General features: G+C 39.7%; 1 protein-coding gene across 2 annotated transcripts; it reads left to right on the top strand.

The window, feature by feature from the left end:
* IL2RB (interleukin 2 receptor subunit beta) lies at nt 1-27672 on the top strand. Of its 2 annotated transcripts, none has more exons than XM_074271613.1 (11): nt 1-214; nt 10920-11055; nt 12662-12776; nt 13779-13893; nt 16142-16220; nt 17169-17271; nt 18024-18136; nt 20244-20412; nt 21724-21826; nt 22733-22817; nt 26614-27672. In XM_074271613.1, the coding sequence occupies exons 2-11, from the start codon at nt 11035-11037 to the stop codon at nt 27346-27348; spliced, it is 1638 nt and encodes a 545-aa protein (XP_074127714.1). In that variant the 5' UTR covers nt 1-214; nt 10920-11034; the 3' UTR covers nt 27349-27672. The 2 variants fall into 2 exon arrangements, with proteins under 2 accessions (XP_074127714.1, XP_074127713.1); XM_074271612.1 differs by having other exon boundaries at nt 18024-18169.

The raw sequence follows: 27672 nt of genomic DNA, 5'->3' as shown, positions 1-27672 counted from the left end.
AGTGCATGGAGTCCTCGGGGCAGAATACCAGCCTGCTGATAAGGTCCTGTTTCCCTCCTCAGGCCACTTAAGGGACATTGACCTCTCTTCTTTGGGATTCCCCTCCCATCAGCCTCAAAGTGTATTTGCCCCGTCTGGTGGCCCCTGAAAGAGGCAGCAGAGGGGGGGGCAGCTTTTGATGCTGAAGGTACCAGAGCCTGGGGACCTGGAGGAGGTAAGTCTGGAGTAGGGAATTTTCTGAAAGAGAAGTAGAAGATGGGGATATATAGGGAGGCAAGATGATGGGAAGAGATGGGGAGGCAGGATGATGGGGATAGATGGGGAGGCAGGATGATGGGAAGAGAAGGGAAGGCAGGATGATGGGGATAGATGGGGAGGCAGGATGATGGGAAGAAAAGGGAAGGCAGGATGATGGGAAGAGATGGGAAGGCAGGATGATGGGGATAGATGGGGAGGCAGGATGATGGGAAGAGAAGGGAAGGCAGGATGATGGGGATAGATGGGGAGGCAGAAGTGATGGATTTTGTGAGAGGGAGAGAAGTAGAAGGGAGGTGTGAGGAAAGAAGGTCCCAGAGATCCAGGTCATCGTGGTGGACAGTAACAGTGTATTTGGAAACTAAGGACCTGGCTTCAAATCTTGCTTCTGATACTACTTAGAACGGATCCACCTACCACTCTGGGGGCCTCAGTTTCTTTCTCTATAAATATCTAGGATTAGGAGAAGACTGTAATTTTTGGATTTGAGTCCATTTTAGAAAGGGTTATTGACATATTAGAACAAAAGCCTTGGTTCTGGAATCAGAGAGGTCCCTTTCAATATTTGTATACTTTAGAGGTATCCAGAAGAGGAAAAATATGGTGACGGTAAGAATGGAGCTCTTACTGTAGAAGGATGGGCTGAAGGAAGTGATGCTGATTCTGAAGAGAAGACTGGTGTGGGGGGTATGGGAGCCGCCTCCAGGCATCTGGAGGGCTGGTTGTCAGATGGAAGATGGGTCCAATGTGTTCTATTTGGCTACAGGGAATTGAATTAGAAGGAGTGGGTGCAAGTGGCAAAGAATTTAGAGTCTGGCTTCCATTAGGAAGTTTCCTGAGCATGGGAGGTGTCCCAAATGGGTTGCCCGGAGAGGCAATGGTTTTCCTCCCCTTAGAGATCTTTGAGCAGGGACAGAATGATCATTTAGCAGAGGATTCTTGGTCAGGAATGGGTTGGTCTGGATTGCTGTCGAGGTCCTTTTTAGGCTCTGAGACTTTTGATGCTGTAATCCCTTAAGATGTCATTCAGCTTGAAATGTGTGTTCTTAGAGCCTTTGTTCCTTTGGAAGAGGAACCTTTGAAGTAGGCAAGAACAGAAGGCTAGGGAGGGAGGAAGGTGGAAAGTAGGGAAAGGAGGAGATGGGGAGGGAAGAGGATAAGAGATCTTTTGAAAAGAGGGCTATGGTAGAGAGTTATAATGGAGATGTTGAGGGACAAGAGAAAGATAATGGGTCATGAGAAAAGGGAGGTGCTGCTAGGGGATGCTTCCCAGCTAAGGAGGGGGTGGATGGCAGTTTCATTCTGACACATCTTTCCCAGCAGTAAGACAGATCTGGGGCCCCGTGGGCGAAAGATTACTATCCTCTGTTTTTCTGCTCCTTTCCTCTGGGGACAGATGGGCAGGGAAGAATGGCTAAGAAGGGTGCCTCCAGACTCCTCCCTCCAGCTTCCCTCCCTTGTACCCTGAGATCTGCTTTTCCCCTCCTTCTTAGAAGAATGGGGGAGAATCTTGGGTTCCCCTTCTGCATCTATGACTGTTGAGTTGTCAGGGGGTGGAAGGGATTGTCTGTCCTTGTGTCTACACATGAGATCAGAATCTATCTCTATGACTCAAGATTCCCCTACTGCTACCCCCCCCCTTTACTCAACAGAAGGTTGAGGGTTATGATATCAAAGGATACCACAGTCCATCTCATTTTCAAAGGAGGAAACTGTCCCAACAAGGGGATGTGATTCGTTTAAGGTCTCACAGCTAGTAATTATGAGAGCTAGGTTTTGAAAAGAGCTGGGACTGTAATCTCTTTATGAGTCAGCGGTGCAGCTGAGCATCCTCCAAAGCTGATATCTTCATTGGCCACAGGAAGAGTGTCCAGGATGAGGGAGCTGATGTTCCTACTGAGCCATTCCCCAGGCAGCCCCAACCTAGAGCATCGGCTCTGTCACTGATGAGCTTGAGCAGGGGAGGGAAGCCAGTAAAATTCATGGTATGTTCAGACGGATTGGCTAGAAGGAATTTGGATGATGAAAAGGCTTGTGAGGGGCAACCAGGTGGCACAGTGAATAGGGCACAGGCTTTGAAGTCAGATGGATCTGATTTCAAATTCAGCCTCAGACACTTGTGTGATCCTGGACAAGCCACTTAATCCTGATTGCCCTGAAGAAACAAAGGGGAAGGAGGAAGAAGAAGAGGAGGAGAAAAAAAGAAAGAAGGTTTGTGAAAGGGAGGGGAGAACATGAGAATTATCTTCAGGTATCTGAAGTATATTTGCAAGAAGGATTATACTATCCTACTTGGCTCCAGAGGACCAAACTAGGAAAAAGAGACCAAGAGACAACTTGAAGGAGAGCACAGATGTCATTCCTGAACATTCCAAATCTGGTGCAAATCTGATGTTTTCCCATGATACACCTTGATGCCTCCCTTCACTGACAAGCAGCAAGAGTTAGAACCTCTAAGTGCTAGGTTGGAGAGAAGAAAAGGCTCGGGGTAGTAGAGATAATCCAATCTGAAACTCATTCCCCACCATTAGGATATGGAGAGGTAAAAGTACTACTTCTCCTCTCTGGGCCTCAGTTTCTTTATCTGTTAATAAAAAAAAAAAAGAGGGGGGGGATTGGATCCAATACCTTCTAAGGTCCCTTCGTTCTAGATCATTTAATCAGTTCCCTTATTGGAGTCAAGTTATGCACGTATTTAAATGCCAAACTAAGTTGTACATTTCATTCTAGGGACCATAGGGAGCCAGAGAAGCTTCTTAAGCAGGGGTGTGATGTGAGAAAAGAATTTTGGTAGCTATTTGAGATTTGGAAAGGGGAAGGAAATGATTTAAAGAGTTATACTAAGAGGCACCAATCTAGGAAAGAGATGATGAAGGCAGGATATAGAGCAGTGGCTATCCAATACTAGGGGCGAGATGTTATTAGGATCAAATCGGTGAGCTGGCAGTTAGCTGGCAATGGGTTAGGAGAATGAAAAAGAGAATTCATCTATCAATAAGAATTTGTGAAGAGAAATGAGGAGACAAGCATTTATTAAGCACCTATTATTGCCAATACTGGGTTAAATGCTTTACACTATAACCCTAGGAGGAAGATGCTAGCTTCTTCCCCATTTTATAGATGAAGAAACTGAGGCAAACCCAGGTTGATTGACTTGCCCAGAATCACACAGCAAGTGCCTGAGGCAGAATTCTAACTCAGATCTTCCCAACTCTAGATCCAACTTTCTGCCACTTGATAGCAAGGTCATGGAAATGGCTAATGCTACCTTGTCCAGGGAATAGCAAGAACAGATTAGCTGCAATGGGAGAGTGTGGAAAGAGTAGAAATAGGCATAATCAAGTTGAAACTGATCTGGGGTCTTTAAGACAAGAAACCTAAAGATCTGATTTTAGGGGTACTAGGGAGTCATTGAAGTATAAGGAGCTGAGGAATCATATAATCTGATCTGTCCTTGAAGAAGATGTCTTTGATAGTTATGTGGAGGAAGGGTCGTTAAAGAGAGAAGTTGAAGACAAGGGCAATTATTCTAGTGAGAAATGGTGATCTGAATGAGGGTGATGGTAGCATTAAATAATAATAATAATAATAACTGTCATTCATATAAGACTTTAAAATCTGCAAATCATCTTATTTGATAAAAAGAAAGGAACAGATGTTTAGATAAAGATAAAAAGAAAGGAACAGAAATGACACAGAAGGTAGGTAGACCTGTGTTCAGATCCTTCACCAAGCACAAGCTAAATGACTATGAGCAAATCTCTGTTGTCTTCCCCATTAGAATATAAGCTCCCAAGGGCAGGAACTAGTTTGACTATTAATAAATGCTTATTTATTGGGTGATTTAATGGAGATACATAGGAAGCATTTGTAAAGATAGACTGGGATTCTAAGGAGATGATAAGTGATTATATATAGATTTAGGAGTCATTATTAAAACTATTTCATAAGATCATAATTTGGGAATTGGAAGGGATTTTACAAGCTATTAAGACCAACTCCATAATTTGTCCAGAAGATTATAAGTGAACCCAGGGGAGTTGAAAAGTTTACTAAGAAAGCACTTTGTTGTTTATCCTTTGTTTTTAAAGAGATCCATGACATCAGGGAGGTGATATGAATTGGCTTTAAATGAGGGAGGGCTGTGCAAGGTCACCTGCCTCACTTTCCCCTCCAGAACCATCTGGGTCCAGTAGCCAGATATAGATAAGGATGATTGGAGATGGCCCTGGATGCAATGGGAGAAGTCTCCCATGACTAAGAGAGCAGTTGTAGAAATAAGGCTGAACAAAAACCCAGTGGCTTGTATCCAAATAAAATTTAAATTATTCTTCCGAGAATGAGAAGGCGTGGCCAGAGAGGTGGGAAGAGAGGCAAGACCAAGCACTATCAAAAAAAAAATTAAATGAGAAGACAAGTGAGAAGTCAGAAAGTGTCAAAAAACAAACAAACAAATAAGCAACTTCAGAGATAAATTGAAGACAGGGGAAAGGTTTTGGAATTAATTCACCAGAATATCACCTATAACCTTGGAGAGGGAGGTGTGTTGGAGGGGCAGGGGGTGCCACAAGACCCATAGCAAAGGAATGAAAAACAAGTGAGATGTCAGGAAATATAAGCAAAGAGAGTAGTTTCTAAAGATTTGTTGGTGAAAAGGAAGAGAGATAAAAGAGAATAGGTCCAGAGATTGGCTGATTCAAGTGAATCTTTTCTTAAAGATGGGAAGGTGTGGCTAGTTTGTTGGTTACAAGAAAAAGGTCAAGAGAGATAAGGGGGATTGAGGATAAGAAGAGAAGGCAAGTTCTGAGAGGAAGCAGGAGAGAATAAGATCTAAAGCAATAGAAAGATTGATCTTGGGAAGGAGAAGAGCTACTTCTTCAGAGACTGAATAGAGAAGATAATTGGGGCTGACATAAAAGGAGTCTGAGTGTGGAGTAGGTGAGATGAAGGGAGTACGTAACAAGAGGCTTTATTCTTTCATTAAGTAGGAGACACGTCGAGAGAGAGAGCAGAGAGGAGAGAGACAGAGACAGAGAGAGACAGAGACAGAGAGACAGACAGACAGACAGAGAGAGAGAGACAGACAGAGAGAGACAGAGAGACAGAGACAGAGAGAGAGAGACAGAGAGAGACAGAGACAGAGAGAGACAGAGAGAGAGAGAGACAGAGAGACAGAGAGAGAGAGAGACAGAGACAGAGAGAGAGACAGAGACAGACAGACAGAGAGAGACAGAGAGAGACAGAGACAGAGAGAGACAGAGAGACAGAGACAGAGAGAGAGAGACAGACAGACAGACAGAGACAGACAGACAGAGAGAGACAGAGACAGAGAGAGACAGAGAGAGAGAGAAAGAGAGAGACAGAGAGAGAGGAGAGAGAGAGAGAAGGAGAGAGAGAGAGGAGAGAGAGAGAGAAGGAGAGAGAGAAGAGAGAGAAGAGAGAGAAGAGACAGAGAGAAGAGAGAGAGAGAGAGAGAGAGAGAGAGAGAGAGAGAGAGAGAGAGAGAGAGAGAGAGAGAGAGAGAGAGGAGAGAAAGGAAGTTATATAGTGAGTTTAAGACAAGTAACAAAGTTTTGGAATTGACGTTGTGGGAATTGTGATAGTCAGCAAAGGAAGAATAAAAGGATTGCCAAGTATGATGGGGAGAAGAAGGGGAAGAGGAAGAAGAAGAGGAGGAGAAGGACACAGTCCAACCCTTCATTATACTGCGCAGGAAAGCTAGACTTTTCTCAAGGTAACAAAGAGCTCAGACCTGATCTCATTCCTCTGACTTCAGATAGAGTTTTGTTTCTGAGTTAGCACTCTGTCTCTCTATCAAATGACAGGATTGCCAGCTCCTGGATAAAGAGGAAATAGCAGAAATGAATGACTTTAGTAAAAAAAAAAAAAAAAAAAAAAAATCAGGAGGATGATGAGGTCCCCTTTAGTAATCAGAGGCCCTGGGTGGTCAGCCTCAGTCTCATATGTGTGTGATGACTTTCTGAGTAACACAAAATGTGGATAGAGTTTTGGAAGAATATGAAAACATAAAATGAAATAGCTCCTGTTATTCTCATTGGATTAATTGGACACCAGCGGTTCCTCTGAGAGTAACCAACTTGCCATCATAGTTGGGTTCCAATAGAAACGCCAAAAATTTTTGAGACTATTGTTTTTGATTAGAATCATAGGTTTAGAACTGGAAGGAACTTTCGAGACCAACAAATCTACATCCCTCATTTTACAAATGAAGAAACGAATGCTTATGAAGGCCAATTGACTGGATCAGGGTTTGGATTTGAACCCAAGTCACAGACTCATAGAAAGAATAAAAATGAATTTCAAGTGCCTATTATGGATGCTAAGCACTTTATAAGTTTTATCACATTTATTCCTCATACAACCCGGTGAAATACATGTTATAATTATTTTTCCCATTTTATAGTTGAAGAAACTGAGGCAGTAAGACTTGCCCAGGGCCACACTGCTAGTAAGTGTCTGAGGTTGAATTTGAATTTAGGTCTTCCTGACTCCAAGTCCTGTGTTTTAGTCACTGCATCGCCCTCAGGATCCCTCAGGATCATATTCTTAAAGCTGGAAAGGACCCCTGAAGCCATCTACTCCAACCCCCATTTTACAGAAGAGGAAATCCCTCTGCAAAATCTGAGGCATTGGGCACAAGGATCTCTTGGGGTTCTCCCAGCTCTGATGTTTTCTCTGATGTTCTGTGCTCTGGTATATGAGAGGAACCCCTGACAGAGGAGACTGATGTGGTTAGACCTGAATTGATGCCTCCCCACATTTTCCACATCCTGTATTCATGCAGTCTATTATTATTCATCTTTCTCCTATTCAATCCTATCCATCAGTGTGTCAACGCTTTTAGATCCTGATTCTGTCATCCAGCTAGAGGGATATAGCTTTCAGCTTTGGGACATGCTCCTGTTTAACTCCGAGTCACTTTATCCAAGAAGCTGGTGGGGATCAGAGATCGGGGCTGGACCTTGGATTTCAACAGGAATGTCTAAATAGGGAAACTCTTCCCAAATTCAAGTTGGTATCTTCACTCCAACCAGGAGTCTTAGAGACTTGCCTAGGGAACTGAGAAGTTCAATGACTTGCCCAGGATCACTCAATGAGTACTCATCAAAGGCAGTTATTATTTTTTTTTCTGGCACAAAGCCTACTTCTCTATCCACTAGCCATGGAGCCTCTCAAGTCATTGATAAGTGTTGAATAGAATAGGACCAAGGACAGATCTCTCGAATACTCCAAGCTATTCTCTAGCTTAATAAGGATTCATTCAAACTATAATGTCAGAACTGGAGGAGCAAATGGGTCACCTAGTCCAATCCCCTTATTTTATGGACCAGGAAAGTGTTTTGCAAATATTAAAGTGCTATAAAATGTTTAACTTACATCAGATTGCTTGCTGTCTTGGGGAGGAGGGAGGACGAAGGAGAGGCAGAAAAATTTGGAACACAAGGCTTTGCAAAGGTGAATGTTGAAAATTATCACTACGTGTATTTGGAAAAAATAAAAAGCTATTAAGTTCTCAAAAAATAAAGTGCTATGAAAATGCTCATTGCTGAAATTGTCACTTTCAACTTCGCTAAAAGGCAAAAGGGAGGATGAATTTACCATTAATTAACTATGATCTTAATATGCCATCATTTTGTTTCATTGTCTTGGAACTCATTTGATCATCATAATAATATTGTGAGAAATCATCAAAACTCCCTTTTATAGCATTCATTTGATTTGCCCTATTGGTATCCCAATCCAAATGATCATTTGTTTACCATGGCTTGTAGCAAACACATGCAGGATCCCAGTGGAGTCACCACAATAGGAAGACGTGCAAATGGCCATAGCATTTTTTGCCCTAGAAAGTCACTGGTGATTGGAGAAAAATAGTTTTAATAGAATGGTAAAAAATGGAAGTCATAATGAAATGTTTAGGAGACAATAGTGAGGAGGGGGAAAGAGAGAGTATAGAACACTTCGAGACATTTAGGTGGTAAGAGGAGCAAGGCAATCAGGTCCAGGAGAGAGGAGTCCTGATAGACTGTGAGAGTGTTTGGCCTCTGATCATGCCCTTCAAAATGCCCAGCTATGGAGAAAATAAGATGCTAGCACCTTACCAGCACTTCAAGCAGCAAACCTGGTGAATTATGGGAGATAGGAATAACAACATAAATTAGATTGTAAAGGAATGGAGGAAAGAACCTTAGACTTAAGAGATAGGACACTAAGATTCCTGAGCCAATTCCGCAACTTATTAACTATGAGACCCAGGACATCATAGAAATATAATTTCCTTGACTGAAAGGGACATTAGAAGTCATCCAGTCCAAGCCCTTCTTTTTGTAGAAAGGCAGTGTTACAAAAGGATGTGTTGAATCTAAAGTTCAAGGATTTGGGTTCAAATTGTGGCTCTTTTATTTCCCATCTGTGTGACCATTAAGTCCTTTCATGTGCCTGGGTTTCAGTTCCCTTTCTGTAAAATGGGAGGAAATTGGATTAGATGGCCCTTGAGGTCCCTTTCACCTCTAGATTTATGATTTTGTAATCATCTCTAGGCTTCAGTTTCCCCAAGTGTGAAGCAGAGAGAGATGGGATTGGATTAGTTGATTTTTAAAGTCCCTTCCAGCTCTAGATTTATGATCTTATAGTCATACACCTACATTCCATTAGGGAAGGTGATCTTGGAATGCAAAATGGCAAAGATGGGATTTTAACTCATTTCCTCAAAGTCCAGCAGTTTTCCCCTTATACTGCACTGCCTCTCTTTAAATCTTAGTTTCTTCCTCTGGAAAACTGGTAATGTTTGTATTGTCTCCACACTGCTGTTGTTGTTAGCAAAGTATTTTGTTGACTTTAAAATGTGCATTGAATAAGGGGGACTGCATCATCATCATCATCATCATCATCATCATCATCATCATCATCATCATCATCATCATTTAACTTTTGCCCTGCCCTTTTTCCAATCAAAAGTCTATCTGATGCCATACTTTTGTCATTTTTACTTTGCACAATAAGTTCTAGACTCCTCATGACCATAATTCACCTCTCCATGGCCCTTTAAGTGATTTGTCGAGGAATTCTCTCTACCTCTTTAGAAAAGCATACTCATAGATGGGGATCTGATGACTGTGGGTCAAAGGCTGGACGTCATACTCAAAGTAAAGAGATTAAGTGTCCTGCTGGAGAATTTGCCGATTACAAATTCAGATTTCTGGAGTTCCAACTTGGCTTTTGTAACCTTTTAGGCCCACTTCAGCCAATTAGCTGCATTCTGTGGCAAGTTAGGATAGATCAGTAAAGGATTTTATAAAAGTGGGAGGGAAAGAGAAAGTTAAGGATCAAGAAAGAGAGAAAAGAGAAGTATTTGAAATGCAAGTGGCAAGATTTATTAACAGAGTAAGAAAACATTCCCTGTTCAAGGTCAGGAGACAAGGGAAAGTAACCAAATGCTTTTACTTTGATGAAAACAGTCCTTTTACACAAAACTTTGTGGTCTTTTATTCAAGGACAATAAGTAGTTAGAATAGTTCATCGGTTTTATCACATCCTTACGCAGGACTTGGGGACTTTCTAATATTAGGCCACCATGTGATTGAAAGACTTCGAGTTAGTTCATCAAGATGTGAAAAGTTTCTATTCCCTACTTTTCCCTATATTCATTATTTCAATTCTTTGAACTCTGTGGAGTTGCGGGGCTCAAAGTCACAAGATATCCCTGAGAGAATGTGAATATTACAAAGAAAACTTTCTGCTTGAGAACGAAGACAGTATTTCCCAAAGAAAGTAGAGCTTTCCTTTAATGAGCAAGGCATAAAACATTGTATGTTTCATTGGCATTCATAATATTATTCATAATATATCAAGGGTCTTGAAAGCCTTCAGTATTTTAGATGGATTTCCCATAGACAATTCACAAGACGACTTGGAAAAGAGTTCCATGGCATGGCTGACAAACCAGTGTTTGGTAGAAATGGTGATGATGATGATAACGATGATGGTGGTAATGGTAATAGTGATGAGAATGGGAATGGTGAATTGAGTCTTGATGATGATGAAAGCAATGGTTATAGGATGACTATCGTGACCCCGATCATTATAGTGTCGTCAAAGATGATGAATGTGAAGATGGTGTTGATGATGATAACTATGTCATTGGGAGGATGGGGATGCTCTAATGATAACAGGGAAGATCATATAGTGACGGTAATGTGGATGATTTTGGTGATGATAATTATGGATGATGGGAATGATAATTATGGTGATGAGGATGATAACAATGTGATGGTGATTCTGATGATGGCAGTGTAATAATAAAAACAACAGTAATAATTTCCTTTTTCTAGTTTTTGATCTGATACTTAAAAAGCACTTCTCTTATGGCTACCCTAGATGCTATATTATATGGAAATTAGTTCAGTGAGGATAATGTTGGTGCTGCCTTAACATAGTGATGACCATAATTCAAAGAGGGCTAACACTTATACAGTTCTTTAAGGATCACAAAAGTCATGAATGGCTTATGATTTGCATGTCTGGATGGAGTCCCTAAGCTGAAAAGTTCACTACTCCATAGGAATGAACTCCTCTCTCTCCTTTTATAGTTTTATAGTACCTATTTCCTTTTATTATTATATATTATCTCTCTCCTTTTACAGATGAGAAGGCAGGGGTGCAGATGAACAGCAGGTTTGATCCAATCCCCCTCCCCTATTGCTGGCTGAATCAGGAAAAATTTCAAGAGGACTTGCATCTGCTTCTTGGGAGCTAACTATGCAGCCTTCTCTCCAGATGGTAATTGCTGGGATCTTTGCTCATAATTCATTAGAAAAGGTTAAACTGTATTTCCAAACCATACCCCTCTCCCATTCTTCTTCTTACCCAAGTCTACATGATTTAGCCATATTGGAGGAGAAAAAGGCAGATGACCAAGCCACTGCCCTTTTCCCATCATTCTACTCTATTCCTTTGTATTCCTTCAAAAAGGCAATGTGGTCGATTATCTGAGTTTTGGAATTGGCATTGGAGCTTGGAATCAATCTTAATTCTGTTACTAGTTGATGACTTTGGCAAATCACTGACCCTCTCTAAGCCTCAATTTTTCTCTCTGTAAATGAGAAGGTGCCTTAGTTTTTCTCCTTCTAAATCAGAGGGTGATCTCTAATACCATTTGATTCTAGATTATATTCTCCTAAAAACCAGAGTGAAATAGTGACAAGAGTCTTGCACTTAAAATCAGAGGCTCTATATTGAATATTGAACCCAATTCTTATTAACAGTTGGGTGATATTACCAAAAAAAAAAAACCCAAAAAACAAGTGATATAGAAATAGTCTTTTGAACTTAGAGTCCAGAAGTTTTGAGTTCAAATCTATTACCTCCCACCCCAAAAACTTACTATGTAACCCTAGACAAGTTGTTGAATCTCTCTATACCTCAGTTTCCTTGTCTGTAAAATGTGGATAATGAGCTACTTCCTAGAATCTGTGTAAGAAGAAAAAAGGAAATAGATATTTGTAAAGCACTTTGGAAACCCTAAAGGACTATGTAATTATTAATGTTTATTATCAGCATTGTGACTCTGGATATGTTAGTTTACATCTCTAAATTCAGGCCTTTTTTATAAACTGTAGATTAATGCTATATTCAATTCATCAAATATTTATTGATAGATAATCACATATTATTATATATTTACATATATATGTATACAAATATTAATATATCAATTTTTAGATGATGGAGTAGGAAGGAGGTAAAACCAAAGAGGAAGACTTCAGTTCCTACTCTTAAAACAAAAACAAAAACAAAAACAAACCCTTACCTTCTATTTGAATTGAGGGATAGAACCAAGTATAAGATAATTTGAGGGAGTTGGAAGAGAATTCACAAATATATTATAGTCTCTTTATGTCCACTATGCACCCCTCCATTCCATCATCTTGATGATTGAATGCTTTGGATTCTGTGTTGACCATTAACTTGCAGCCATGAGGCATCTCCTGAAGATTATTTCTGTTATAAAGAAGTACTATTAATAGTTTGAGTAAAATCCTGGGACCATGCAAGGTCGTATGTAATTTTTTTTAAAGGAGTTGGGACTAAGGATACACAGCTGCATGTTCAGTTATTATCCTTTCTGTGCCAAAGGAAGACCCCCAGAATGTTAGTTGTATCACCTGGGCGGGGAGGGTTGACAGGAAGCCATGAACCAGAATCACACAGGAAAATGGTAGTGATAGAGGTGTTAGTACTATTAGTTTTGATGATGATAGTAGTGAAGATAAGAAAGGTGACAATGTTTTTGAAAGTGATGATAGTGGTGAAGATGATTCTATTGATAGTGAGAATTGTGGGGGGTGATAATACATTGTGGATATTCTCCTGTTCTTTTTTCCAGGGGCCCCATACTCAGCTTCATCCTGTGAGTATGAACACCTGCTCTGCTCTTCCATGGTATCTACCTCTCTTTTTCCTCTTCCTTGTTCTCCCTTGGATCCAGGGAGCCTTGAAAGGTGAGAAAATCTTGTAATTGTATAATTGGTACAAAACACTGAATTTCATTGGAAATTTGGTTTTGCCTTGAACTTCTCCTTGAGCCCCCTTGGGGCACAATTATCTCCTCTGTAAAATGAGAAGATTGGAATGGATGGTCTTTGGGATTTGCCTCAGTTCAAAAATTCATTATCTAACATGTGCCCTGAACCAGCCCCATGCTCCATAACTTAATCCTATAAATTGAGCATTCAGCTTGTAAGAGACTACGTGTATGTGTGTGTGTGTGTGTGTGTGTATGTGTGTGTGTGTGTGTGTGTGTGTATCTTGAGGGTAACTTGGGAGAAATTCCAGGTTGTAAATTTTGAGTATTTTGAACTATTCTATATATTTAGAAGATTTTCTAATGGCCTGAGAAGTTGACATGAAATTAAAGAGCAGAGGTCATAGACTAGAAGACTGTTTAATACTTGTGGAGTAAGCTTCCAGAATGGCTGAATCCAATGTACACCAATGGAAAAAGTATTTATGTGAAAATCTGGGTTCAAATCCCATTTTGGGGGTAATCTTAGTAATCTCTCTAAGTCTCAGTTCCTTTTGTTGTAAATTGAAAAGATAATCTCTAAGATCACCTCTAACTCTATATCCTATGAACCATGACACTTCCGGTATATATGTAACTTAAAATTACCTACAGGGGCAGCTAGGTGGCACAGTGGATAGAGCACCAGCCTTGAATTCAGGAGGACCCGAGTTCAAATCTGGTCTCAGACACTTAACACTTCCTAGCTGTGTGACCCTGGGCAAGTCACTTAACCCCAGCCTCCAAAAAATAAATAAATAAATAAATAAAATAAAATAAAATAAAATAAAATTACCTACAGCTTTGTTTAAGGGAAAGGATTCATACCCCAACAGGAACTGCTGATGAAAGTAAGTAATAAGAGATAGGAGATATTGTTAAGAAGATTTTTAAGTCTTGGTTGATGATTGGTTTTGTTTTTTTTGTTGTTTTTTTTCAGACTCTTCTCAGCTCTCCTGCTTCTATAACTCAAGAGCCAACATCTCCTGCACCTGGAAGCCAGAATCTACTCTGAAGGTTGAGCAATGCCATCTCTATGCCAAGCCCAAGCAACGGTAAGAAATGGAGGTCATTACTGCTTTTCCCATTTCCCGTCTCTTTGGCTGTCAGTTTTCCCTGTTGGCTCACTAGGAGCTGTTCTCTGAACTGCTTTTCTTCTCTTGCCTACTGTCTCTGAAGGTGGCACTGAGGGTGATGGGAAAACCCTATAATGAAGCTTGTCAAGCGAAGAAAGCTTTTTCTACATGTTATAAATCAACCTAATCTAGTCGGAGTTTCACAAGTGGAAGTGCTTATAATTCCCTCTTGTACATATCCCACCCCTCTTTCAAAAAGCTCTGGTGGCTTTCTCTCACTTCCAGAATTAAATAAAAATTCTGTTGGGTTTTCAAAGTCCTTCAAAAACAAATCCCTTTTCAGTCTTTTTTGTACCTTGCACTACTCCTTCCTCCACAGACTTGAGGATTCAGTAACTTTGGCCTCCCAGTTGGTCCTTTCACAAGATCTGACTTGATAACTGTGATTCTACACCTTTTGAGCTTCAGCTCTCAGTTTTCTCAGCTGTCTTCAAGTTCCAACTAAAAGAAGCCATTTTCCTATTATTCCCTTAATTCTAATGGCTTCTTCCTGTTAGTGATCTCCGATTTATGCTGTACATAGTAATTTGGTTATTTTCTCCTCTATTGGGCTGGGAGGCTTTCTTTTGCCTTATTGTGTATCTTCAGCACTTAGTGTAGTTCCTGGAATATAGTAGAAACTTACTAAATGCTTCTTGACTTTATGTCAAGATCTATCTTCAATTAAAAACTAGATAAACCCTGATTCTTTTGGGGCAGAGGGGATGTGTTGGGCAAGATGGCCATTTAAGATCCCATCCAACTCAGTCCTAGTTGGACTTTTCTATCAAATAAAGGGCAAATGGGCTTTGTGATGTTTTATGCTTTCTTCAAAGCCCTTTTACTTAGTGATACAACTATAGCTGTGTTTGGGACCTCTTCTGGTGGCTGAAGTTGCTGAGCACCTACTGCTCATGTCTACTGGGATGGTAAGGAAGGAAAATAGAACCCTATAATTACAAACTTAAAGTTGAAAGAGACTTCAGAGGCCATCTAGTCCAATTCCCTCATTTACAGTTGAGATTCAGAAAAGTTAGCTGACTTACCAGAGTCATTCAAATACTAAGTGTCTGAGACAGAATCTGAAATCAGACCTTCCAGATACCAACTCCAGCAGTCCATCCACTACACCTTCTAGCTGCCATACTCAGGAAGTTTATAGTCTAGTAGGTTTTCATATTAAAAAAACAAAAACAAAAAAAACTTCTAGATAACTAAGAGAGAAGAGTGCCATAAAATCAATCAATCAATCAATCAAAGGACAAGTAGGTAATGCAGTGGATACAGCACTGGTTCTGGAGTCAAGAAGACCAGGGTCACTTCTGTCCTCAGACATTTATAAGCTGTGTGACTCTGGGCAAGTCACTTAACTCTATTTGCCTCCATTTCCTTATTTGTAAAATGACAAAGAAATAACAAACCATTCCAATATCTTTGTCACCAACCATTAAAAATATAATTTAAAACAACCAAAACTTTATTTAGCAACTACTCTGTGCTGGTCACTGTCAAGTCCCAGAGATACAAAAAGCTACAAAAATGAAAAAAAAAATCCTTAAGAAGTTTACTTTTTACTGAAGCTAGATGATGCCGTGGATAAAGCACTGGCCCTAAATTCAGAAGAACTGAATTCCAATCTGGCCTCAGATACTTAACACTAACTAGCTGTGTGATCCTGGTCAAGTCAGGTCCTCCTGACTTCAGGGCTGATGCCCTATCCACTGTGCCATTTAGCTGCCCCCATAGGGCATAATTTCAAAGTTCTTTAAGATCCTGGTCCCACTTTTCTGGATGCTCAACATTCTGAATCCCTTGGATGGGATTCCAAGTATCCTACTATATTGTGACCTTCCTCATTGGTTACCACGAGCATTACGGATGCTCGGACCACAAGACAGGTAGAGAATGAGCTGTTATACCCATCAACCCAAAGAACAATATAAATATTATTAAGGTTATATAAAGCAAAGTTAAGAAAACATTCATTTATTAAAGACCTACTATATGTCAGGCACAAGTCCTGGGGATGGTAAGAAAAGCCAAATCCAGTTTGATCTCAAGATGCTCACAATCTATTGAGAGACAACAAACTAATAACCATGTACAAACAAGACTGAAAGATCAGGATAGATTGGGATGACTATTTCTAGATGCCCTAAAAGAGATTATTTTGTTTTCTTCTTAACAGGGCACAGAACCGAAGCTGCGAGCTTCTCCATGTGGAACCAACACTCTTGGCTTGTGATTTGATCTTGGGAGAAGTCAATGTGAGTGGCTGAAATCTTTTGGGAGACAAGTCTGAGATGGTAGAGACAGTGGGGGTGGAGTCCTCAGGCAAGAGGCATATTTTTTCTATATCTAGACACATAGCCAGCAGACTTGGCTTCAGAGCTGGACTCTGCTACTTACTATCTATATAATCTTAGAAAAATCCCAATCTTTAGGGGCTTTAGCTCCCTTATCCCTACAAATTAAGACATTGTATTCAACTACCTTCCCTTCTTGTCCTAAATCTATGGCCCTCTGGACCTCCACATATAAATCACAATCCATCCATATTAGGCAACTACCACAGGAATAGCACAATGGTAGATTCCTGAAAGGGTCATAGATCACATGTAGGATTGAAATGGTCTCAGATGCTGTCTAGTCCGACCCTCTCACTTTATAGATGGGAAACTGAGGCCCAGGGGAGTGAAGACACTTGTTCAAAGTCAGGCAGCAGACAGGGCAATGGGATTTGAAAGCAATTCTAGTTTCATGTCTGTCACTGGTTTTGGCTGAGTGATCATTTCTCTCTGGCTGATATTCCATCATCTTGAAAATGAGATGAAATGAAATCTTCCAGTCTGAAAATGTTGTGACTCTATAAATCTCGAATTGGTCTTGACAGATACAGTCAAATTAAATGGCAGAGAGAAAGCAAGGAGGACATCTTGGGTCTTTAAAGAATCAAGGAGAGAGTGATCTGCGAGACTTTGGGACTTTGATTCTTTAGCCCTGTTCATGTGGAAAATGAAGGAGTTCAATTTTAGTTCACCTCTAAGGTCTATTCAGATTGAACCTATGAATACAAGATATGAAGGGAGGGAGAGTCTACATAGAGCCATGTCTCTTTACTCTTGATAATCTGGGTCCTCTTTCCCCCACCCTCATTCTCTTTAGACTTGGCTTTAGGACTACTCATTGTAGCCCTGATCTTTTTTTCCTTCCAGAGTCAATGTCTGACTGCTGCTGATGTTCTGGTCATGACTGTGAGCTGTCTAACTGGAGGCAGGAGGATAGTGAGGGAAGAGGAATTCAGACCTTTTGATAAAAGTGAGTAAGGGGGCCCTGGATCCAGGGACTAGGTTGGGGTAAGGGATATAGACCCAACTTTTCTCCCTTTTTCTGAATGTAAGAAATAACAGAGAAATAAAATGGGATTGGTAAAAAGTCAATCTTTTTCTTAGATATGAACAGTAGGAAGAACTCATGGTATCAATGACAGGCAAGGTATGGTTTATTGGTTCTGTTTATTGGTTAATGCTCCTATTTGAGCCTTAAACTTATTCTCTTGTTTATTGGTTCTGTTTATAGGTTCTGTTTATGGTTAATGCTCCTATTTGGGCCTTAAACTTATTCTCTTGGCTTAGGAATTGAATGTGGTTTGAAGGGCCTTCCCAGTTCTGGGGTTCTAAGATTCTAAGATCCTTAAACTGGGGTCGAAATTAAGGTCTACTTCAAATATTGACTCTAGCCTCCATAAATCTATTCTATTTTTCTGTTTCCTATTATAATTAGTTTTATTATTAATGATAATATGATTATTTATTATTAATATTATCATTATTAATTTAATGCTAGTTTTAGATTTCATCATTTGAATTAAATATGAAGAAGAGAAACCCGCTTATAACTTCCCCATGACAGGGGTACAGGGATTAGAAGCCAGAGAATCCAGATGTTGGGGACTGTTGTCCAGACAAAGTGGATGGAGCTAGATGGAAGAAAGCAGATGGGGATAACTGAGCCCTGGAGTTTCCTCCCAGCATTCATAATTTTTTCTGCCACTTTCTCCTTTTTTTCAGTTCGACTAATGGCCCTCAGTAACCTCTCCCTAAGTCAACAAGAACATGCCTACAATGTGTCCTGGGAAGTCCCTGTATATTCCCACTACCTGGAGGGACACCTGATATTCCAGGTCAGATATCAGATTCAGGGAAGCTCCTGGGAGGTGAGTGAGAATTGAACTTTGGGCTCAGTTGCTTTGTTCTCCCTGATCCCATGGAGTTATGCCCAACTTCCCTTCCTTGACACATCCAGACACAGCCAGCTTTTCAGAAAAGTCCATAGCTGCCACATCTTCTATATAACCCAATCCCATCTCAGTCTATTGCAGACAGAGGACCACAGTATTGAGAGTTGGAAGGGAAAATCCTCAGAGAAAATTATGTCTAGGAGTTCTTAATCTGGGATTCCAAGGATCCATGAAGAGATCTCGAGAAGCCCATGAACTTGAATCAATAAAATAATCTTTATATCAGCAGAATTATTTTTCTTTGTAATCCTATTTTTATTCATTTGAAACATTATTCTGAGAAGGAGTTTACTATGCTTTAGCAGACTGACTAGCCAAGGGACCCAGAACAAGCAGAGAAGGTTAAGAAATCTCTTGGACTAAAAGATCTCTTGCTCCTAGCTTGGAACATAGATTAAAAGTGTGATGGAAGGATATGATAATTGGAAAGGCAATTTGGCAGAGTGTCACAGTCAAGCAGGCCTGGATATAGGTTCACTTCTGAAATAGATGATAGATAGATTGATTGATTGATAGATAGATAGATAGATAGATAGATGGAGAGAGAGATGGATAGATGTGGGGGGGAGAGAGAGAGAGAGAGAGAGAGAGAGAGAGAGAGAGAGAGAGAGAGAGAGAGAGAGAGAGAGAGATCCTTATACCAATCAAATCATGGATCTAATCCAATAACATCAACAACTGGAAGCAAAATATAGCGTATTTGAGAGAGACCTGGCCTTGAGTATCTGGAGATAGAAAAAAACTGGATTTAAATACAGCTTCTGATACATATTGACTGTGGCACCCTGGGAATCTCCCTTCATCTTCCAGTCCCCTAGCCAAATCTCTGAGGTCTAGAAGTGACCAAGGAAATATCAATTTATATTAGTGGAATTGGAATTCCTTATGCCAATGAAATAACCTATCAGGTCCAAAATGTATTATATATTTAATATATTCTAATATATATATATATGTATGTATATATATATTAGAATATATGTATAGTATAATACACAATGTGCAATAATTGTTAGTATTAACTGAGGCATATTATCCCATTATTAAACAGATTTTACTTTTAGGAAGTTCTTCCTTAGATTTTAGCCAAAATCATATTTCCTATAAATTACTTCAGTCTTTATTTTGCTATCTGGGACCAAGTGAAATATTAACGAGGATCAAGTGTCATCCTTCAGTCCCTTTATTTGAGTCAAGCAAACCCTCGGAAAGGGAGACATCTTAAACTGTTATCAGTTAATGATACTTCGGTATGAATAAGGGATGGGAGACTAGACTCAGAGTGTGATAGAGAGAAAAGCAAAAAACATGAGCATGTAAGGACCACTAGAAGAGAGACAGGAAGAGGGAAGAAGCTGATTAATGAGGGGACCAGTATTTATGGAAAACTTCACTGTTCTCACCAATTTGCTATCATTGACCTGAATATTGCACATACAGCTTTGTTGATATGAAGCAAGGCAACAAGCAATAGAAATTCATATAGACCAAATTCCTGTAGTCCAAGAGTCTAAAGATCCCAGGATTCTTAAAGCTCATGAATTGGTGATTCCAGGATTCTAAGGTTTTATAAATTCTCACAACGTCCCTAAGACAAGACAATTCGTTTTCTGTGCAGAACTAGGCATGACTAACCTGTTTTTCTTCCCTTGTTTCTAAGCAAGGTTCAAATACCACCTCTTCCAGAAGATTTTTCTTGCTTGTAGTATTTCCCCTTCCCAATCACATTGTGTTTAGTTTATGTGTATATGTATATACATGTGTGTATATATATACATATGTACACACATACACAAAGACAGACAGAGAGAAAAAGAGAGACATAAGACAGAAAGCTATATATTATCTCCCTTATAGAACAGAAACTCCTTAAGTTAAAGTTGATTTGTCTTTTCTGTTTTTGTATTCCCAGTGCCTAGTTGAACCCAGTTTTGGACATGTAGTAGGTACTTAATAAATGCTTATCAATTAATTCATTGGTTTTCTGCAGAAAGCCACCACGCTGCCCATAAATCAAGACCAGAGGTGGGTCTACATTGAAAAACTCTCTCCTAACACAAAATATGAGCTCCAGGTCCGAGGCAAATCAAAAAAAAATGGGTCTTCAGGAACCTGGAGTCCCTGGAGCCCGACCCTCATCTTCCAGACAAAACCACAAGGTGTGTTAAGAAAAGATCAGTTGTGGAAAGAGTAATCAGGGTTGGGGATGGGACTGTGATAGATATCCCTAGGGAGGAAGATTTAAGGAGGGAAGCACAGGGTGAAAGTGAGGGGAACATGAAGATGACATGTCAAAAGTGGAGGAAAGGAAAATGAGGAGAACAGGGGAAGTTTGTTATGAGGGGAAAGGGGGAGGATTGGGCTGGGTTCCATCCATGGCTGGTTTTACCACTGGCAAATAAATTCAAAACAATTCTGACAGACTAGAATGGTGGGTAGACACTAATGTGAGCAAATATAATAAAGAATAAATCCTACACTTAAGTTCAAGAAAACATATGGTCAAGTAAAGGATAGAGGCAGCTGTGACTGGTCACAAGAGTTTCTGTGAAAAAGATCCTGAGCTTTGGGTGGTCTAAAAGCCCTAAACAACTTAACAAGCCATTCAAAGTTTATCAAGTACCTATTATGTGCAAGTAACTGTGATAGGTAGGCACTGGGGATACATCAGTGTTCTTATTAATGTGACTATTGCCTTCAGTGATGCAGAGCAGAACTCTTTTCCATCTGCCTCCCCTTCTACATCCCCCTCCATCCTCACCAATAAATCTTCTACAACTAATCTATCCAGGTTTCTAGACTTTAAATTCTCTTACATTATGTGAATATCAATGGAAATCTTCAGTGCAAGGAATACTAAGATAAAAAATGAAACCATTTCCATCCTAAATATGCTTCCATTATGCTGAATCTGTCCATATGAACTATCCTTAAAAGTTCTACATCTATTTTCCACATGTATGAGTTTCAGTCAGTCAGTAATTATTTATTAAGTGTCTACTATGTGTGAGGCACCATGTTAAGTGCTGGAGATACAAGGAAAGGGAAAAGACAGTCCCTGCCCTTGAGAAGCAATGTTAGCAAGGCAATTCATCAACGTGAATCTCAGTTGTCTTCTGTAAAATGGAAATAATCTTTAGCTGCCTCACAGGGTTACAATGAGGAAAGTACTCTGTCTAAATAATTCCTATGGAGGAATAACATTCATTGGGATTTAGAACTGAAAAGTCTAATGAAATTCTGATCTTAGCTTGTTATTCACTGACTACTTGTGAGACCTTGGACAGCTCCCTTAGCCTTTCTATAAAATGGGGCTAGTAAAATGTATACTATTGATCTCAGAAAGTGTTATAAGTATCTATATTGGTGGCCAGATCTGGGATTGAGTTGCATTGGGCCTTTCCCTCATTATGTTCCTGATTCTTGACTCACTTCCATTTTGGTAATGTCGATTTTTCTCCCCTTCCCAGAGTTCATCTTCAAGTGGCTGTTCCATTTAATTATGGGTCTATGTGGTATTGTCAGCATCTTCCTTATGCTCCTGCTGGTACCCAGGTGGTACCCCCAGAAATGGTGAGAGATTCTGACTTATGGCCCAACTTGCATTTTCCCTATCCTTCACTTTAGACATCCCCATCCTCTTTCCTTTCCCCCCTCCTAGATCCCTTGAATCTCTTGGTTGATTCTTGGCTATAAGTCCTGAAGAATTTGTTCCTCCCCATCCTTCAGCCCATGACTGAGTGGATGGTTTGAGCTTGAGCTATTGGAAGGAAAAGTTGTGAGAAGGAATAAGGCAGTCATGATATCCCGACATATCTTGGGGTCTCAGATTCAGGACATGTGAATATGTATGTACATGTGAACATGTGAATTGTAGAATTTCACATGTCTGTGTATGTTCATACCTGCACGCACATTTATGTATATCATTTTTTGTTTTTTTCACTTAATAGCATTCTAATTTTTTTTCAAATTACATGTAAAGATAGTTTTCAATATTCATTTTGATAAGATTTTAAGTTCCAAATTTCCTCCCTTCTTCCTTTTCCTCCCCTTTCCCCGAGGCAGCTAGCAATCTGGCATAGGTTATACAAGGTGTATTTTGTATAGGTGTTTTTCTGACATGCTTTTGTTGTATTTATAAGCATAAATGTGAACGTGTACAGGTGTGCAATTGTATTTTTTTTGCTGTTTGGGCAGCCTGTTTGCCTATGTTATGTTTTATATATTGACATGTATATGTTTATTTGTATGCATTGAATATGACTAATATGTTTGGGTTTGTTATATCTGGATGTGTTCTTACATATTCGTGAACACATGCTATATGTGTGAACATGTGTTTTCATTCTCAATCTTGGTCGCAGCCGTTTGCTAATTTTTAAAAAGAGCTCTGGGAAGGGGGAGGGTCTCCACATGGGTGAGGGACCTTCTATATACTTGTTTTCCCCTGTTTCATCCTCATTTCCTCTCTGGCAGGCTGAAGAAGATTTTAAAATGTCACATTCCAGACCCTTCCAAATTCTTTTCCTCATTGAGCACAGAGCATGGAGGAGATTTCCAGGTATAGTTGTGTGTGTGTGTGTGTGTGTGTGTGTGTGTGTGTGTGTGTAGGGGGGGTGTATGTATGTGGGATGGGTGGAGGTGGGGGTGGGTGGGTGTGTATGTGGATGAAATGAAAGGATGTTCCAATTTGGAAGTGGAGGTGGAGATGTTGACTAAAAGAGATGTTGGCAAAATAATAATAATAATAATAACAAAAATTAAAAATAAAAATAAATAAATTTTAAAAATTAAAAAAAAAAAAGATTGGCCCCTTGGAGCCAATTGTTTCCACTTAATAGTGAAAAGGAGAGGAGGATAATTGGGGGGGAAAACTCTTCTTTCAGCCCCACATCCTCTTTGCCAGTAATTTATTAAGAGCCAGGCACTTCATTAAGCCATAGAGATAAAAAAGAAAAGAAAAGCAAATAAATACAGAGTCCTTTCTTTATATAATCTACAGTCTAATGGCTTGATGGTCTTGCAGAGATGCCCTTTCAAGCCCCAAGTCCCTTCCTCAGCTTGTTTCCCATGCTACTTGTATCATGGCTCCATATAAGAAGTGTCTGTCAGCTGGAGCGGTCAAAGAATGAAATGGGATGCCTTAGGAGATTCTTTGTTGCTGAAATATCCAAAAGTAGAGGCTGATTAACCTCTCCTCGGGGAATCTGTAGGGAGAGTTCCATGCTATACATGAGTTAGAAGGGTCTTTTTAATTCCTGAGACCTCAGATAAAAGGATTTGGGACTGCCCTGTGCCCTACATTTATAGCACAAGGATCACAATTTATTTCTGAGACTTCTGGGGATCATAAAGAACTGGGAGAAGAATGGTTACTTTTGTCAGAAAACCAGAATTCTGATCTTACCTTTGTCACTGACCTACCTCTGTAATCTTGGACAAGTGACTTCACTTTTAAAAGGTTTCACTTCCTCTTTTTAATATAATAGTTTTGACCTTGGGAGTCCTCTCCCAACTCTAGATCTATAACCCTTCAAGGCTTCTTTGATAAGGAGTGAGTCTACAGGTCCTTCCACCCTATAGAGACAGCAATAAAATCCTGGGGATGTGCATACCATATTCTACTAGGGTCATAGAATTCAGAGCTGGAAGGAAGTTTAGAGATAATCCCAGAGAAGAAATCTGCTCAAGATTTTGGGTTTATGTAGCAGAGCCAGGATTCCAATCCAAGGGCAATGATTCCAATTCCAATTTTCTCTTTGCCTCCTCTCCTGCCTTCCACTGTCTTCTCTTCCCTCCTAAAGCATACAGATCTAAAATGCTTGCTGCCTGTTTGACCCTGGACAAGTGACTTTCCCTTTCTGTGCCTCAGTTTCTTCCTCTGTAAAATGAGTTGGATTGGATTAAATAAAATCTAACTTGCTTTCTAGTCCTATATTTATGATCCTCTGATACCATTACCTTGGATTTCAGCTTTGGCATCAGGGAATCCTATCATCACAGGATGTATATATATGTATTTGTGTTTATATATAATGTATGTATATATGTATGTCTATATATGTCTATTTATGTATGTGTGGGTGTATATATGTATGTATAGAAAAGGACTTGTGTTGAGGAATCCTTATTTTACATATGGGAGAAATGAGACAAAGAGCAGGGAAGACATTTAAGAGTGAGTGACCCAAAAACAAGTTAGAAAATTCTCCCATGATCACATGGGAAATAAGTCAACAATCATTACTAAAGGAATCACTCTGTGCCGACCACTGGGCAAAGCTTGGGGAAACAAGTACAGCAAAAAGAAAGTCAGTCCCTGCCCTCAATTTTCTTACATTCTAATAAGGAGGAACAATATATACAAGAGAACTGAAAGGATTGAGGAAAGGGAAAGATATCTGACTTGGGAGCATGGTGGCTGGATTAGGGCCTTCCACAACGATTCGTCTATTCTCCTCCGCTTCAATTCTAATCCCAGTTTATAATTCATCAGCAGTGTTGTGTATGTATGTATGTGTGTATATACCCACACACACATATCCACACTAATTAAAACGGCAAAGTTGCATCATATATTATGCACATAGAATCATGTAAAAATTATACATAAAATTATATATATAATAGTATATTACATAATTTTATAAAAATTGCATCATGTAACTAGTTAAATGCTATTTAATATATTATAATGCATGTAATTATATATAGTATATAACATGACTATATATTATGTAATATAACATATTACATAATATATATTTGTTATATACTGTATATTATATACATGTAATATGCTATATAAAATATACATATGTTATCTATAAACATGTATAATATAAAGATATTATATATAATATAATGATTAATTAATATAATGATATATATTAAAATATCCTTATGTATGCATATACACATACATTTACACACACACACACACACACTGATGAACAATGAGTCATCTGTCCAATGTCTTCTTTTCAGATTGTGATATCTAAAAGTGACATTTTTCATCCATTTGATTTTTCCTGTGTGGATGATTAAGAAAGTTATTCGAGCACCTTTTTGGAAGACTGATTATATAGGAACTGGACTGAAAACAGGACTTTACCTGCATTTGATGTCTCTTTTGGAAATGAATTTGGGAGAAGGCAATTAAGTGGACAGCAGGAAAAAAGAAAAGGAGAACAAGCATTCAAGCACCTATTATGTGCTTAGGCACAGGCATTGCTTTACAATTATTATCTCATTTAATTCTCACAACTGTGGGGAAGTAGGTGTTATTATTATCCTCATTTTACAGAAGAGGAAACTGAGGTACAGAGCTATTAAGTGACTTGCCATAGATCAAACATTAATAAGTGTCTGAAGTTGGATTTGCATTCAAGTCCTCCTGATTCTAAGCCCAGCCCTCTATGCACTATGGCAACACTTACCTGTCTGCAGATAAATCTTGGCTAATCTTTCCCTTGTCAAAAAGTGGTCATTTTTACTCTCTGATCCTTCTCCATCTCCAATTCATAGCAACCCACAATAACTGATATATATTCAGGTCCACTGGTTATTTCAATTTCCAGTGAAAGAAAAGCCATTTCTTCTTATTCCACCTTTAACCTGTTTTTCTTTTTCTTTCTCTTTCTCCATCTCTTTTACCAAAGATTCCCCCAAATCATCCTTTTCTTATGGAAAAAGTCTGAAGAGGCAAAGGTGATTTTAAAACACCAATGAGAAATATAGCAGGCAGTTTCCTGTGCCATTTCCCACCCCAGGGGACTGACCCAGCCCTCTGTTCTCTATCAAAGGAAGTAGAAAGAGGAAAATGGAGAATAAAGAAAGGAAAAAAATTGATTAATTAGGTAACTAAATACCTATATAGTGAAATATTCTGCTAAGCACTGGGGGTGCCAATACAAACAAAAACAAAAACAAACACCAAGTACTGATAGACCAGGTGGTCAGCAATTCATTTAGTGGAGTGGTGGCTAGGGAGAGGTACGTTGGTCTGAGAAGCCATACAGTATGTGACTGACAGCTTTTCAGCAATGATGGTGTTGTTTCCAAAGGCAGGGCATGAGGGATGCTGGGATATACTACTACTTGAAGATACAAGGCCAGTAATATGTCCAAAGATCACAGTGTGGTGGGTATTGAACCCTTAAATATGCCGAAGTCTCATCAACCAGAAAGGAAAAAAAACAAAAAAACAAAAAACTCTGATGAACTATGCCCTGATAATAGAGTAAAGAATCCTAGTCGTGCTACACAGTTTATTACTAACTGTCTCAAGTGGGACTTGAATCCCTATGAGTAATGATGTGTTATTTTTTATTATTTCTCTCCCTCTCCCCCCGCAGAAATGGCTTTCTTCTCCTTTTCCCATCGCCTCCTTCGCCACCAGTATTTTGGCTCCAGAAATCTCTCCACTGGAGGTGATGCAGAAGGAAGACCCAAACCTGAACTTGTTGCTCTCCAAGGAGCTGGTTCCAGCTTATAGATCCCCAGAGACCAGTGGTCACTCCCTCTCCAGTTGCTTCACCAACCAGGGTTATTTTTTCTTTCACCTTCCTGATGCTCTGGAAGTTGAATCCTGCCAGGTATATTTTACCTATTCGCCTTTCAGTGAGGAAGAGGAGGAGAACAAAGAGGAAGAGGAACAGGGCTCCCTGGTGCCCCAGCTGCCTCCTGGAGGGCCTGAGGATGACTCATACTGCACATTTCCCCCTGGAGATGACATGATCCTCTTCTCCCCCAGGCTTTTCCAGAACCCTGGGAATAACTTGGGACCCCAAAGCATTTCTTTCTTAGGAAAGGAGGCCAAAAAGGAGACTTCCCCTCCTGAAGAGGACAGACCACCCTGTGACCCCAGTTTCTCAAGATCCCAGAATTCTTTGGATTCAAGACCTGAATCAAGCCAGGATGTGGATCTTCCTTTAGGCCCTGAGTCTGAGCCAGCCTCTCCATTTCCCTGGGATGCATCCCCTACACCAGACCAGACTAATGCTGTCTCTTCTTCCTATCCATCCCTAAACACTGGCGCCTATCTCTCTCTGGGAGAACTTCAAAATCAATACCACACTCATTCAGCCTAAGCAGAGAAGCTTCTCCAAGAGAGGATGAAGAAGGAAATCCAGGAAGATCCCCAAGAATCAGGATACCTTCAGGACAATAAAACAAGAACTATTTGTAAGCAAAAGGCTAGATTTGTCTTCAGAAGGCTGGACCTCATACCCCGACTGTGCTCCTTGACCATCACTTTTCTTATTTGTAAAATAGAGATCATACAAAACAATAGCAATCACAGAATTGATTAAAATATGTAAACTTGGAAATTATATTACTCTACAAGATACAATGAATTGCTTTCAATATTAACTTACAAACACCAAATGTAAGCTAACTATTTGAAGAGAAAA

The sequence above is a fragment of the Sminthopsis crassicaudata genome, chromosome 5 (genome assembly GCF_048593235.1).
Source record: "Sminthopsis crassicaudata isolate SCR6 chromosome 5, ASM4859323v1, whole genome shotgun sequence".
Classification (NCBI taxonomy): Eukaryota; Metazoa; Chordata; class Mammalia; order Dasyuromorphia; family Dasyuridae; genus Sminthopsis; species Sminthopsis crassicaudata.
Note: the sequence above shows the minus strand (reverse complement) of the source record. Positions and strands in the feature narration are given on the sequence as shown.